This window comes from Hylobates moloch, unplaced genomic scaffold, assembly GCF_009828535.3.
Source record: "Hylobates moloch isolate HMO894 unplaced genomic scaffold, HMol_V3 SCAFFOLD_4, whole genome shotgun sequence".
In the NCBI taxonomy this organism is placed as follows: Eukaryota; Metazoa; Chordata; class Mammalia; order Primates; family Hylobatidae; genus Hylobates; species Hylobates moloch.
This window is the reverse complement of record NW_026652279.1, coordinates 72580883-72595591: the sequence shown is the minus strand read 5'-3', so window position 1 is coordinate 72595591 and position 14709 is coordinate 72580883. Positions and strand designations below refer to the sequence as shown.

Here is a 14709-nt window from a genome sequence, read left to right as displayed (position 1 = left end):
TTTCTTTTAGAATTTTGTCCTCCCTTCAGGCAAGATAATTTAATTAAATATCTGCACTTCTGTCTGCCACTGGCCAATCCACCAAAGTGAGTCATTGAAGGATGAGCACATAATAAAAAGTGAACTGTTTCTAAGTCATTCAAGAATCCCTGTCAGAGTTATAAAGAAATAGCTCTTTTCTTTACTCTGGAACCTCTAAACATAAGTATAGGGTAAGCCAGAAATCTGTTGACCATCTTTGTTTGTCTGTGTGGAGAGCTTGATTAGTCCTTAATGAATCCAAAAGAAATTAGAGTTCATATTTGAATGAAATGAAACACAATTCTAATTCTATCACTGAGTCATTAGAATCAAAGTGGACTTGCTACACCCTATTTGGACTTTAAAGTTACATGAACTAATAGATTTCTTCTTCTTAAGCTAATTTGATTTGGATTTATGACACTCACAACCAAAGAGTTTAGACTAATATATATATATGTATTTGTTTATATTAATAGACTGTACTGTAAGGTAATACTTGGAGTATCTCCCATGCCAATATAATGATTTTAATATCAGTGTTACCAGAAAAAGGCAAATCTATAGCAAAATAAACAAACTGCATTAGGTAGCACATTGACATAATTGAGAGGTAAATCTTATTTCCTCTTAATGGTAATATCTGAAATTTAGAGCTAGGGTCGTGAAAATGCCATGGTAGTGATGATGAAGGCTAATATGATGCATATCAGATGAAAGGGGTGATGCTTAATTTTGTGTGTCAATACGACTGGGCCACAGGGTACCCAGCATTTGGTTATATTTCTGTCTTTGTAAGTATGTTTCTGAATGAGGTTAACATTTGAATCAATAGACTGTAAAACAGATTTCCTTCTCCAATGCATCTGGGCCTCATCCAACCTGCTGAATGTCTGAATAAGAAATAATCCTCTCTCTCTCTGCCTATTTTCAAGTTGGGGCATCAGTCATCTCCTGCCTTTGGACTTCTACTCAGACAATGCATTAGTTAGCATTCTCTAGAAAAACAACACCAATAGTAATTTTATTCTGGAAATTGGCTTATGTAAATATGGAGGCTAAGAAGTCCCTCCATCTTTCATCTGCAAGCTAGAGAACAAAGAGCGCTGGTGGTCTAATTCAGTGAGTCTGAAGACCTGAGAACCAGTGGTGATATGGGGAAAGGAGGAGTAGAACCTGGTGTCAGTCCCAGAATTCAAAGGCCTAAGAACCACGGGCTCTGATGTGTGAGGGAAAGAGAAAATGGGTGTCCCAGGTTAGGGAGAGGGAGGGGGAATTTTTTCTTTCTGCACCTTCCTCCGTCATTTTATTCTGCTAGAGCCCTCAACAAATTGGAGGATGCCAACTCACATTGGTGAGGGTAGGTCTTCTTTCCTTAGTCTACTGATTCAAATGGTAATCTCTTCCAGAAACACCCTCACAGATACATCCAGAAATCATATCTTATCAGCTATCTGGACATCTGTAAGCACAGTCTGGTTGACATATAAAATAAACCATCACAGACTGAAATTATATCATCAGTTTTCCCGGGTCTTCAGCTTTCTGACAGTAAATCTTGGGACTTCTCAGCCTCCATAACCCTGTGAACCAACACCTTATAATTCCCTATAATAAATATCATTATGATATCCTTATGCAGAAGAATGAAACTTGACACTTATCTCTCACCATATACAAAAGCCAAATCAAAAGAATTATAGACTTAAATCTAAGACCTCAAATTATGAAACTACTACAAGAAAACATCGGAGAAAATCTCCAGAACAGGCGGAGGTTGCAGTGAGCCAAGATTGGGTCACTGCACACCAGCCTGGGTGACAGAGTGGGACTCTGTCTCAAAAAAGAAAAGAGAAGAGAAGGAAGGAAAAAGAGAAAGAAAGAAAGAAAAATAAGGAAAGAAAGAAAGAAAAAGAAAGAAAGACACAGAGAGAGAAAAGAGAAAAAGACAGAAAAAGAAAGAGAAAAGAAAGAAGAGAAAGAAAGGAAAGAAAGAAAGAAAGAAAGAAGAAAGAAAGAAAGAAAGAAAGAAAGAAAGAAAGAAAGAAAGAAAGAAAGAAAGAAAGAAAGAAAGAAAGAAAATGAAAACAAAAAAGAAACAGGGAAGGAAGGAAGGAGGGAGGGAGGGAGGGAAGCAAAGAAAGAAAGAAAAGAAAAGAAAAGAAAAGAAAAGAATCTCCAGAACATTGCATTGGTCTGGGCAATAATTTCTTTAGTAATATCCCATAAGCACAGGAAACTGAAGCAAAAATGGACAAATGAGATCACATCAAGTTAAAAAGCTTCTGCACAGCAAAGGAAACAATCAATAAACTAAAAAGACCACCCACAGAATGGGAGAGATTTATAACCAGAAAGTATAAGGAGCTCAAACAACTCTACATGAAAAAGAAAACAGTAATCTGATAAAAAAAAATGGGCAACATATTTCAATACACGTTTCTCAAAAGAAGACATACAGATGGCAAACAGGCATATGAAAAGGTGCACAACATCATTGATTATCAGAGAAATGCAAATCAAAACTACAATGAATATCAACTCACCTGAGTTAAAATAGCTTATATCCATAAGGCAGGTAATAGCAAATACTGGTGAGGATGTGGAGAAAAGGGAACCATTCTATACTGTTGATGGAAATGTAAATTTGTGCAAACACTATGGAGAACAGTTTGAGGTTCCTCAAAAAACTAAAAATAGAGGTATCATAAGATCCAGCAATGTCACTGCTGGGTATATACCCAAAAGAAAGGAAATCAGTATATTTAAGAGATATCTGCACTCCTTTGTTTGTTACAGCACTGTTCACAATTGCCAAAATTTCAAAATTTTGGATAAAGAAATGGATAAAGAATGGATAAAGAAAATGTGGTACATATATACAATGGAGAGCTCTGCAGCTGTAAAAAAGAATGAGATCCTGGTATTTGCAACAACATGGATGGAACTGGAGATCATTACATTAAGTGAAATAAACCAAGCATAGAAAGATAAACATCACATGTGATCAGTTATTTGTGGGATATAAGATCATAACAATTGAACTCATGGTCACAGAGAGTGGCAGGATGTTTACCAGAGGCTGGGAATGGTAATAGGGGAATGGGAGAAAGGTGGGGATGGTTAATGGGTATAAAAAAAGTTAGGGCCGACCTGGTGGCTCACGCCTGTAATCCTAGCACTTTGGGAGGCCGAGGCGGGTGGATCACGAGGTCAGGAGATCCAGACTGTCCTGGCTAACACGGTGAAACCCAGTCTCTATTAAAAATACAAAAAATTGGCCAGGTGCAGTGGCTCACGCCTGTAATCCCAGCACTTTGGGAGGCTGAGGCGGCAGATCACAAGGTCAGGAGTTCGAGACCATCCTGGCTAACATGGTGAAACCCCGTCTCTACCAAAAACACAAAAAATTAGCCGGGCGTGGTGGCGGGCGCCTGTAGTCCCAGCTGCTCAGGAGGCTGAGGCAGGAGAACAGGGTGAACCCGGGAGGAGGAGCTTGCAGTGAGCTGAGATGGCGCCAGTGCACTCCAGCCTGGGCGACAGAGTGAGGCTCCATCTCAAAAAAAAAAAAAAAAGTTAGAATAAATAAGATCTACCATTTGATAACATAATAGGGTCACTCTAGTCAATAATAATTTAATTGTAGATTTTAAAATAACTTAGTTTAGTTGGATTGTTTGTAACACAATGGATAAATGCTTGAGGGGATGGATATCTCGTTATGCAAGATGTGATTATGATGCATTGCATGCCTGTGTCAAAACATCTTCTGTACTCCATAAATATATACACCTACTATGTACTCACAAAAAATAAAAATTAAAAAACAACCCAGGCACAATGGCTCATGCATATAAACCTAGCACTTTGGGAGGCTGAGGCAGGCAGATCTCTTGAGCCTAGTAATTTGAGATCAGCCTGGGCAACACGGCAAAATCCTGTCTCTGCAAAAAATACAAAAATAAACCAGACGTGGTGGCATACGCTTGTAGTCCCAGCTGCTCGGGAGGCTGAGGTGAAAAGATCACCTGAGCCCAGGGAGGTCAAGCTGCAGTGAGCCAAGATCCAGCCACAATGAACTCCAACTTGGGCGACAGAGCAAGGCCCTGTCTCAATATAATAATGATAAAAATAAATAAATAAACATCATTATGGTATAGATGCCACACACACACACATACAGACTTCTGAATAGTTCAGTTTCTGTGGAGAACCCAGACAAAAACAGATTTTGATATAGTAGACAGTGCTATCCAGTAGAACTTTCTATGATAATGAAAATGTTCTTATCTGTGCTGTTCAATACAATAGTCACTAGCCACATGTGGCTATTGGGTGCTTAAAATTTAATTAGTATGACAAAAGTGCATAATTTAAATTTAATTGCATGTTAATTATTTTATATCAAAATTTAAATAGCCATTCATGCTTAGCGCCTACCTGGTGGACAGCACAGCTCTAGAGAACAAGCCATATTTTTTAAGCCATACTATTTTGTAACTTGTATGTTATCTTCCAGCTCCATTTCCTGCTATTCTCTTCTGTTCTTTTAGTAATTGTTAGTTTGCTACTTCAAGATGCTTTATTGCTTTTACTTTTTATTTTTATTGTATCAAGGTACAAATTAGATGTTCCTTAGAGATGTATATAAAATTGGCTATTTACAATAGTGAGATTTTAAGGTAGTTTAATTTAGCTTGGGTTTATCAAAAATCAGTAAAATCATAATGTTCTTCACAATTCCTTTATTTGAGCTATGTGAATTACCAAGATAGCTCCTGTTATATAGTCAATCTGGGTCAGGAAACAGCGTCCTCAGTTGGTTTCAGTATTTTTAGTCTGCCCTTCTCATTCCATAGAAGTACTCGTAATATTCCTAACAGAAATTTTATTAAATGGTAATGCAAATACAAAGAATATTCTACTCTAAAGAAATACAAAGATTCACACTAAAAAACAGTTACTGACACTTAAAAAATGCACACTTTAATAAATGACTATAGGTTTTCTTATTTATTTATTCCAAACTATTTGTGGCTGAAAAAGTCAGGAACAGTTAAGAAATGGTGAACAATCCGCTGGGTGCAGTGGCTCACGCCTATAATCCCAGCACTTTGGGAGGCTGAGGCAGGTGGATCACTAGAGGTCAGAAGTTCAAAACCAGCCTGGGCAACATGGTGAAACCCTGTATCTACTAAAAATGCAAAACTCAGTTGGGCGTGGTGGCACACACCTGTAATCTCAGCTACTAGGGAGGCTGAGGCACGAGAATCACTTGACCCTGGGAGGCAGAGGTTGTGGTGAGCCGAGATTGCGCCATTGACTCCGGCCTGGGGGACAGAGACAGTGTCCCCACCCCCACCCCCCCAAAAAGGTCAACAATTATTTTGAATGGGGAGTGGAATTTTATTTATTTCTCCACAGCTTATATTTGTAACAGCCCATATGGACTTCTTTTGTAAATGAAAAAAGAAATAATTTTTTTAAGTGCAGAATTTTTTAGTTGGAGTCATTCCACTTAAGAATACTTAGAATTACTTATATAGGGAAATACCGCCCTTAAAACAGACACAAAGAGGAAAGATAAAGGAATCTGTATTTATACAGGATAAACCAGACACCCATTCCTTTAGCAAATACATAATGAGTGATTACTATGTTTATTTTTAGCTGCCCAAAATTTGGTCAACAAGACAAAGTCCTTGCATTCTTCCTGCCACTTACATTTTAGTTGGGGAGAAAAACCAACACACATGTAAATAAATGATTTAAATTATATAAGTTCAAGTTTACAAATGATATGAAGAAAAATAAAATTAGAGGCATGAAGAGTGACCAGAGGATGTGGGGGTGAAGAGGAAAAGGGTTATCAGCAATGCCTCACTGAGAATGTCAGACAATTTGGGCAGACTCTTTGGTAATGTAAGGAAATGACAAATAGGATGATCTCCAATAGGAGTGTTCCAGGGAAAAAAACCCCACATGCAAAAACACATGTATCAGTAATAAAATTGGCTTGAATAGCTATAGAGTGATTGTTGTGAGAGGTTTTTTTGTTGTTGTTTACTTTTTTTTTTAATGAAGTCAATTTTCAGTATGATTATGTTCAAAAGTAGACAGTGATCTTCAGGATGTTTCTGTTTATAGATGATTATTTGCAAAACTTCCATTTTACTTATCACCTGCTGTTAAACTCAAGGATCATACGATCATCTATGAATTAGGGTTAATATGTGCTTGTCCTGAGGAAAATGTAGAGAAAGGAATTATCCTTCTTGATGAGTTTAAGAAAGTACATGATGGCCACATATCTTAGATCATTTAGATTCAATCATTGTATAAATAGAATTTACACTACATAAGATCATTAGGTCATTTGCACTCTATACGTTGTGATTGCATATTTTAAAATGAGAGAAGGTGAAAATGTTGATCATATTGCTACTTGATGTAGCTATATAAAAAGGAAGGAAGAGATCATCTTGAGGTTATCAATTTCTGAATATTTGTGAATTCATTTTCATTACTTTTATATACTTTCATCAACATAACATGAAACTCTAATAATAAGACATGTGGAGTGGGGTGAGGTAAAATAATACGTTATATTTTGAAGAGGGACACTTAATGTTTTATAAACAGTAGCAAAATTGTAAGTTAAAAAACTAAAGCAGTAAATATTGCTATAAATATATTCAAAAAATACATATACCAACCATACCAACCATTTTGTATATAAATATATACAAAAATACATATACCAACCATATACACACATCACATATATTAAAAATACTACTTATATTGTGATGTATATACTATATATGCCTATAAATTCTTAACGTTTCTGCAACACAGGCAGATTATCTCATACTTAAAATGCTAGCAAGCAAGGAGAATGACAATCAATGTTTCCAGTACTCAATAAGCTAATTTTCTTCCACAATGGTGTACATTTTCACCAGGCCATGAAATTTGTTTTTCTAGGTCAATTTACTACAAGGGTCAATTTGCTATGAGAGTCAATTTAGCATGGATTTTTAGATTTTCAGTTCTGGGAATGACTGTATATTAAAAAAAATTTAGATATTTCCCCTAAATTTAGCATTTTAAAAGAGAAATATAAATGTTCTGGTGAACCATGTGAAATCACAGGAAATTCATCCATAGTGATAAAAGTGACATTTGTTTTCCCATTTTCATTTCAATATTTTTAGCATAATTAAAACTGTAGACAGTTTACTTGGCTCCCAAAAGCATAAAAGAGCATAATCATCACAGTCAGAATAAATTTCAATACTTTCAACTGTGGTAGAAACAATCATAAAATATAAGCTAACTGTAGTCTCTTTGGTGATAACTACCTTAAAAAAAAAAAAACCTATCTTTGGTACTATTGAGAGAGGAGGAGATGGTTGTCATCTTATTCTGTGATAGTATAAAGAAAGAGGACCAATATGTTCAAGGCAGAAAAAAATATAAACTATCTTTTATATAACACATTAATTACTAATGAATTACTTGCTTGTAAGGCATTAATTTCTCTTCGTTTTATAATGTATTTCAAAACACTTAATTAAATATTTAAAAATATTTTTGCCATGAAGTGAAAGAGAATACGGGGCTTAATTATAAAGAAAGTAAAGAAAATTTTGCAAACAGGTTTACTATTTCAAATTATTGCATATAGGGATGCATGGAGAGATGCCATCTTTTGGCAATTTATGAAACTAATTAATTGATGATTACTATCGGGTCAGTTAATTTATACATTTACTGCCATATTGATGATATATGTAGACAATATAACCTTAAACCTATGAAATGAAGATACTGGAAGATATTTAATTGTATTCACAGAACAGCTGTAAGTTTTAGAAATGTATTTATTCGTACAAGTCTATATAACATTTTGACAATGTCACATTTTTCTAAAATATTCGAATATCTCACAACATTGAGTATTGGCAATTTTTAAATTAATTGTGTAATAGCATCTAAGAATAGACTATTTGAAAAATAGAGTATTATCTTTTCTTTGTACATGAATCTGACATTATTTATCCAAATGACCAGAGTTTATGTTTTCAGTATTTTTCTCCCAGAAATGCAATCAGTACACATTTCTCTTCTAGTCCCCTGGGTGTATGGGCTAAAGAGAGCCCTTAATCACAAGAAAGTTCATGACTCTCACTTAATCAAACTTTCAACTTAAAAAATATATAATTAAATTAATCATTTTGTTTCATAGTTTACCAATGGAGTTACTTTTGTCATGAGAAGGATATTCCTGGGGTTTCTGAAAATAGTAATTTACCAAAAATCCCCTGGGCTTTTTAGGTTCTTCCATTTCAGAGATTGCCCACTGAAATTGTCCCTGGGGGCGAGTATGTGGCAAAACAGTGTTAAAGACCAGTGCTTCTCAAATTTTGTGTACGTACAAATCACTACAAATCTTGATATAATGAAGATTCTGACTCGGTAGGTATAGGGCAGGGCTGAGATTCTGCTGTCCTGATAAATTCTTAGGTGTTGCTGGTGCTGCTGGTCTGAGAACCACATATTTAGTAGTAACGCTATAGTTTATATGAGGGTACAAATCCGAATTGCTGTCATGGTTATCAACAAGAATCAGAAGAAGACTCTTTTTCAGAGTATTGGTTACAAATGCCTATATATTCATGCTCAAATGGGGTATTTTCTTGAATATAACAATCTTAAAGTTTTTTTTCCCCTATTTCTCAATGTAGCTTTACAAGTAATTAAGCCCAGCTCCTTCATATTATAGCTGAGGCCACTGAGGGTCAAGGAAGTTGAATATATGCCCAAGGTCATACAGCTAGAAGCAGGATGTGCACTAGAACCCAAAAACTCTGACTACCATTTCAATAAACAAACCCTAACTTCTTTGGCATTTCCATTTGTTATATTCTCCCTGACACAAAACCTAAGCGTGAGTCAATAATGATTAGAATTTCACCTTTTGATCCTCACAATAGGTTAAATGATAGCAGTATCTGTGGACTCACTGACTGACTTTCCTAACAGCTAAAACTCACAGTAGGCAACTATCTCCTAAAATAACACAGGTATTCACACATCTTTCTTCAAGAATGTGCTTGCAGTTTTATTATGGACATTTTGTTCCTTAATTTTGAGAACCTGGGGAGAAAGGTGGGCAGAGAAATGAATGGGTCATTAGTTAAAAGGCAAGGGTTGAATTTGCAAAAGGTTGTGGCAAAGTAGGCAACAAATGGGAAAGAGTGAAGGGCATCAATATTGATCTTGCCTCTCATCTTTCCCTCTGTCTTCTTGCTTGCAGGTTTCTATTGTGTAGTCTCTCAAACAAAGCCGACTTTATTTATGGTGTGACTGATTTAACACTACTGAACCAGTCCATCATCTGCTAATTTGGTCCAATTAAAAACTGGTCATAGGGAAAACCTGGGAATTAAGCTCATTTAGAAACACAACTTCTGATTCATTTATGTCTTGCTCATTTATGTCTCCTCTTCTAAAGGACACTTTTCAGGATGTTGATTTATAGAGGTGGTTCTTTCCAGCTTCCCGAGTTTCTGTGACTCCTTTCGGTTAGGTCCATTAAAAAAGTGCACTTCTGCCTCTCTCCCCTCGTAAGGCTATTGTTAAAACATTTTAAAGAGGCTTGCCTAAGATTTCCTGCTATCCAGAATTAGAAAAATCCCACTAAACAGCTAAAGTCACCATTTATAAAGTACGTACGCATTGCATGGACTTACGCTAACATGATTGCTTTCTCAATTAATCCTTACAACCCTTAAACTTAAGTACTATTATCCCGGTTTTGCAGTTGAGGAGGCTTTAGACTTAAACGTTCAAGTAAATCATCAAATATTATAAAACAAGAAGCGACAGCTATGCTATTTGAACCAAAGGCTGCCTGATGCCAGTGCCAGCACTGCTACTCACCAAGCTCTACTGAGATTTATACCTAGACTAAGTAAAATCTCTGAACAACAACAACAAAATTATTTCCTCCACTTGTTTTTCCTTTTTTGCACCACAAGTTCTTGTAGGCAGGTAGGTGTTCCACTCCTTATACTTAGCCTCTCCCACGCCCTCTGCAATCTTTCCCTTTTGCTGCTGGAATCGTCAGAGATTGCTACTGCAGCTGGTGAGTGGGCAGGTGCAGCCACCATCTGCTCTAGAGTCCAAATGCGCAGAAGAACCTCGCACCCAGGACCTGGCCCAGGCACCACGAATTCCAGAACATGCTGGGGACACGGCTAACCCCGCCCCCTCGCGGTGGCGATTGGCTGAACCCTTCCTGAGTGCAAAGCGCTGATTAATGAAGGCAGTTGTCTCGCCTGCAAGTTTGGGCGAGACGTCTCTAAAGAGGTAAGATCCGCCGGGGGTGCTGAATGGGGGCTTCAGTTCTTCCTGCCCGAAGGGTCCTTGAGAAGCCTGTTTGTTTTTCCCGGCGCTTGTCTCCACCCATCCCCTTCTCTCATTGGCCAGGCCTGGCGGGCGGGTGTGTTTCCATTGGCCGGGGGGCGGCGTCTGTCCCTGGCCAGGGTGGGGGCGGGGCCTCCGCCGCTCTGAGCTTGCCCTTGTGTCTGGTGCTTCGTAGAGCTGCCGCCGTCGCCGCTGCCGCTGCCGCCACAGCCGCCGCTGCAGCCGGAGCATCCGGGAGCCGCCACTGCCGCCGCCGCTGCCGCTGCCGCTGCTACCGCCACTAGCGCTGCTTCCACTGCTTCTACCTCCCCTCCCAGGACCCCGAGACACCCCGGGCGCGAGCGGCAGTGCTGCTTGCTTGCTCCCCCTCTCCCCCAGCCCTTCCCCTCTGTGACCTACCCACTCCTCGCAGCCCTCGCCCGCACCTTCTCCGACACCCGGCATCCCTGCACCACCTGCTCGGGCAGCCCCGGCGGGCTCTGGGACTTGCTGTGGGCGCCGAGAGGAAGGCAAGCTCCAAACCCCTGCCTGGCAGACGGGCTGTCGCGGCTGCACCACCGGCAGGAGGAGGAGGAGAAGAAACTATTTCGCCCACCGATACCCCATTCTGCAGGTGCTTTGCCGCTGCCGCTTCTGCTGCCGCCGATCCGAGTCCGCGGGTTCGAACACCGCAGCGGTGGGGACGGTGGGTCCGGCGGGCGCCGGGAGGAGGACACCAGCGGAGCCCTGCACTCTCGTGCCCCGCTCACCAGCATCTACTTGCGCCCTCGTTCCTTCCCCAGCCCTTTAGAGAAAGGAAAATGATTTGGAAACGCAGCGCCGTTCTCCGCTTCTACAGTGTCTGCGGGCTCCTGCTACAAGGTAATCCCCGCCCCGCCGCGGGGAACATCAACTTCTCGCCTATTCCCCATCTTCCCCATTCCACCCCATGTTTCCACTCTCCCCTACCAGTCCCCCTGTCCCCAGCGATTTCCACCCCCTCCCCCTACTCTCTGGTGCGGCAGGGGGCAGTGGCAGTTTGCACCAGCCCCTCGAATTTCTAACGCTGGCTCAGCCCTGCCTTCCCAGCAGTCAGTCCCTTACGCGGCACCTTTTGCCTTCTCATTCACCTGAGCTTCCTTCATCTCACTCCATCCCCGCCAGCATCCCCCTCCCACGCCTTTTGGCTGGCAACTTGTGCCTCTCTGAACATTCCACCCTCCCGACAACCCCCCCGCCAGCCACCTCCCACATCACGCTCTTGAGCGACCCTCTCCATCTCTTGTCATCTCTTTAACCTCCCCGTTTTCAGGTCGCCTTTTCTTTTCCCCCTCTTCCCACCATCATCATATCCGTGTGTCTTTAAAAAGTGTGTGAGAGCCTGGGAGCGAGCTACCAAGACGGCGAGAACAGCAGCAGCGGCAGCACCGTGTGCATTGCAATAACATCCCCGGGGGGAAAATGTGTTGTGAGACGTGTCATTCACCTAGGAAGAGAGAGGGGACTCTGTCTGGGATTTAAAAAAAAGAAAAGAAAGAAAAGAAAAGGAAAGGAAAAAGAATAAGAAAATAGAAAAAAATGAATGAATGAATAAATAAACCAAGAATTTAAGAAAGGGGAGAAAAGGCAAAAAAATTAAAAGACCCAAACCCACTTTATCAACACATTGACTTTTTATTATTCAGTCTGTGTCGTTTCTTTTTTTTTTTTTTTAACCAAAGAAATATATGCTCCCTAGCAGTTACTTTACTGCTAAGATATTTTCACTTAGATTTCCTACCTCTCCATCCTCTCTCTGCCGCTTCTTTCCGTAATTAATATTATCCTTTCACGTGAAATGTAAGAACCCCTGCGACCACAGCAGTGGAGGGAAACCGCACAAAACGCTGTTATTATGCAAATCACTGGGTTTGGATGCCGGATGGCTAGGGAATCTGGGTTTACTTTTCTCCAGACCCTCTTTTTTGGAGGAGGGAGTGAGGGGGCTGTGTGGAATGGGAGGACGATGCTGATTATGAAATAAATGGCAATACATAGTACAGGAGTGCATGAGGACACTTTGGGTGGTGGAGGAGGCAGGGGCGGCGTGCTAGGGCTGGGTGGGCAGGGGCTGTAAGGCGGAAGATTGTTGCTTTGAAGAGAATAGTATAGGGATGTGGCTTGAGTGTGAGATATAGCGAGGATGGATGTGAAATGATGATTGATAGAATATTTTTAAGCTAGGTGACTAGATTTTTTTTTCTTTGCCTGTCTCTAACCCTTCTGTCATTATTTGGGTATTTGCAGGAAAGATAAGTTGATCAAATTAATTTTTCCCTGGGTAAAAGGGATCTGAAAGTAAGACACACGTAGACTCACTGGCGTGCAAAACCCAGTCGGCCTTTGGAGGATTTAAATGAGGTCAATGAACCATCTTTCAGCAAGTTCTTGGAATGCATCCTCTCTCCTGCCCTCCTCCGGGATATAGACTAGGGACCCAATTTTATTTATGCATATTTATGAATGTGAAAGAAGAGGCGGTGGGCAGAATTTTCCTGAATTAACTAACTGACCTTTGTAGAGATCTTGTGTAGAATATTTTGGTGGTACTTCTGTGTATTTTACGTTGGGTGTAAATTTCAGATATGTCGTGTGTGCCAGAATCTCCGTGAAGGCAGACAGCACATTCTCCCTGCGTACGCCGCCGAGTCCCATTTCTCACCGTTCACACCCCCATCCTCACACAAGTAACCCGGGTGTCTGACACGTTACTTAGGTTTTTAATCCGCGCTGAGACAATCTCCCAGAGACCCTACTTCACCTCTCAGTAACTTGCATTTCTCAGATCTGCTGTGTGTGTGTGTGTGTGTGTGTGTGTGTGTGTGTGCGCGCGCGCGCGCGCGCCGGTGTGCGCCGTGTTGGGGGAGTGTGATGTGGGAGAATCAGTTAATTTGGTGATTGCAGTGAAAATTCGACACCGCTAGATGTATTTTCCTGCCAATCTGTGTGTGCTGGCCCCGGCCGGTCAATGCACACACTGCTGGGCTGCTGCGAAATTATTTATTATAGAGCGTGTGGGCCATGGACTGCACTTGGGGTCGCCTCCTCTCTTCCTTCAACATTTCCCTGTGAATTGTCTATTCAGTGCAGTGCGAAATAACTGTTTGCTGGTGCCTCTCTCTCAGCCTGGAGGAGGATTTACTGTTTCTCTACCCGGAGAGATTCCATCAGCAGCATTCAGGCATGAGTCTCTTTTATTGAGTATGTAAACCAATGATTAAGACAGTGCTGCTTTTCACAGCAGACTGGGGTTGGGGGGCGGGTGCGGGGAAGGGGTATGAGTATAGCCGAGTAAATGCACCACTGCAACCAGCAGCAACACCAGCATTAGGTCCAATAAATAAATAAATAAAGGTCCTATACAGCAACCAGGGAAAGAGCACAAGTCCATCCATGTCTGTGGACTTGGGAGCATCTTAGATCAGGCCATATGAATACACTAAAAGAGATAGGAGAATTTAAAAAAAAAAAAAAGAAAGAAAGAGGAGGGGGCACAAAGCACCATTGGATTGTCTTCTCATGTTTATGGCTGCCTCACATTTATTCATCAAACACTGCTCCACAGACACATCATACTTTGTTGATATTGTCAGTTTTTGCTCAAACAAATTGCTCATGCCTTCCTTGTCTTAGGCTTGGCTGAAAACATTGCTTCGGGGTTCAGATTTATGTTTCTCCCCCTACCCTACTGTTTTATTAGGACTTGGTTAGGTTGTAAAATGAAGGCTTTATTTCCTGGACATAGATTAAATACTTAGCGGGTCTTTCTATGTGCAGGGAGAAAAGGGTGACAGGGGAACTAGTGAGCGACTGATTTTGGCTAGAGGGAGTCTGCCCTGCCTGCTAGTAGTTATGACTAGGCAAATACTATAGTCAGTCAATAGCTTCTTTTTTTAGCTTTATCAGCACTACAGTGATATGCACTTAAGTAATACTAATCAGTTTATTTATCCCATGTATTACTATTCCCTTTCTTGCAGTATCATTATTAAATACAAGAAGTCTCATTTGAACATATCTTCTCCATGTTTCTGTGTTTTAACTGACTGTATTTTATATTATCACCTATATTTTTTACCTTTTTTTCTGGGAAGCAAAATCAATTTTCTGGCTTGTTAATATGTGGAGCGATAAGCCAGTGGTGAGAATCTAGTCAATGATAAAATGAGTTTTTTTAAAAAGGCTTACTTAATTCTATAACATCTGCCAGTTTGTCCTCATCCTCATCGTGTCTTT

General features: G+C 40.5%; 1 protein-coding gene across 1 annotated transcript in view; it reads left to right on the top strand.

Moving 5' to 3' along the window:
• Positions 1-11238: 11238 nt before the first annotated feature.
• CADM2 (cell adhesion molecule 2) overlaps positions 11239-14709 on the top strand; it is a 1095912-nt gene continuing 1092441 nt past the window's right edge. Inside the window, exon 1 of the mRNA XM_058437644.1 lies at positions 11239-11316. Within this exon, the coding sequence (XP_058293627.1) occupies positions 11256-11316 (61 nt within the window). The 5' untranslated portion in view covers positions 11239-11255. The remainder of the gene's footprint in view (positions 11317-14709) is intronic.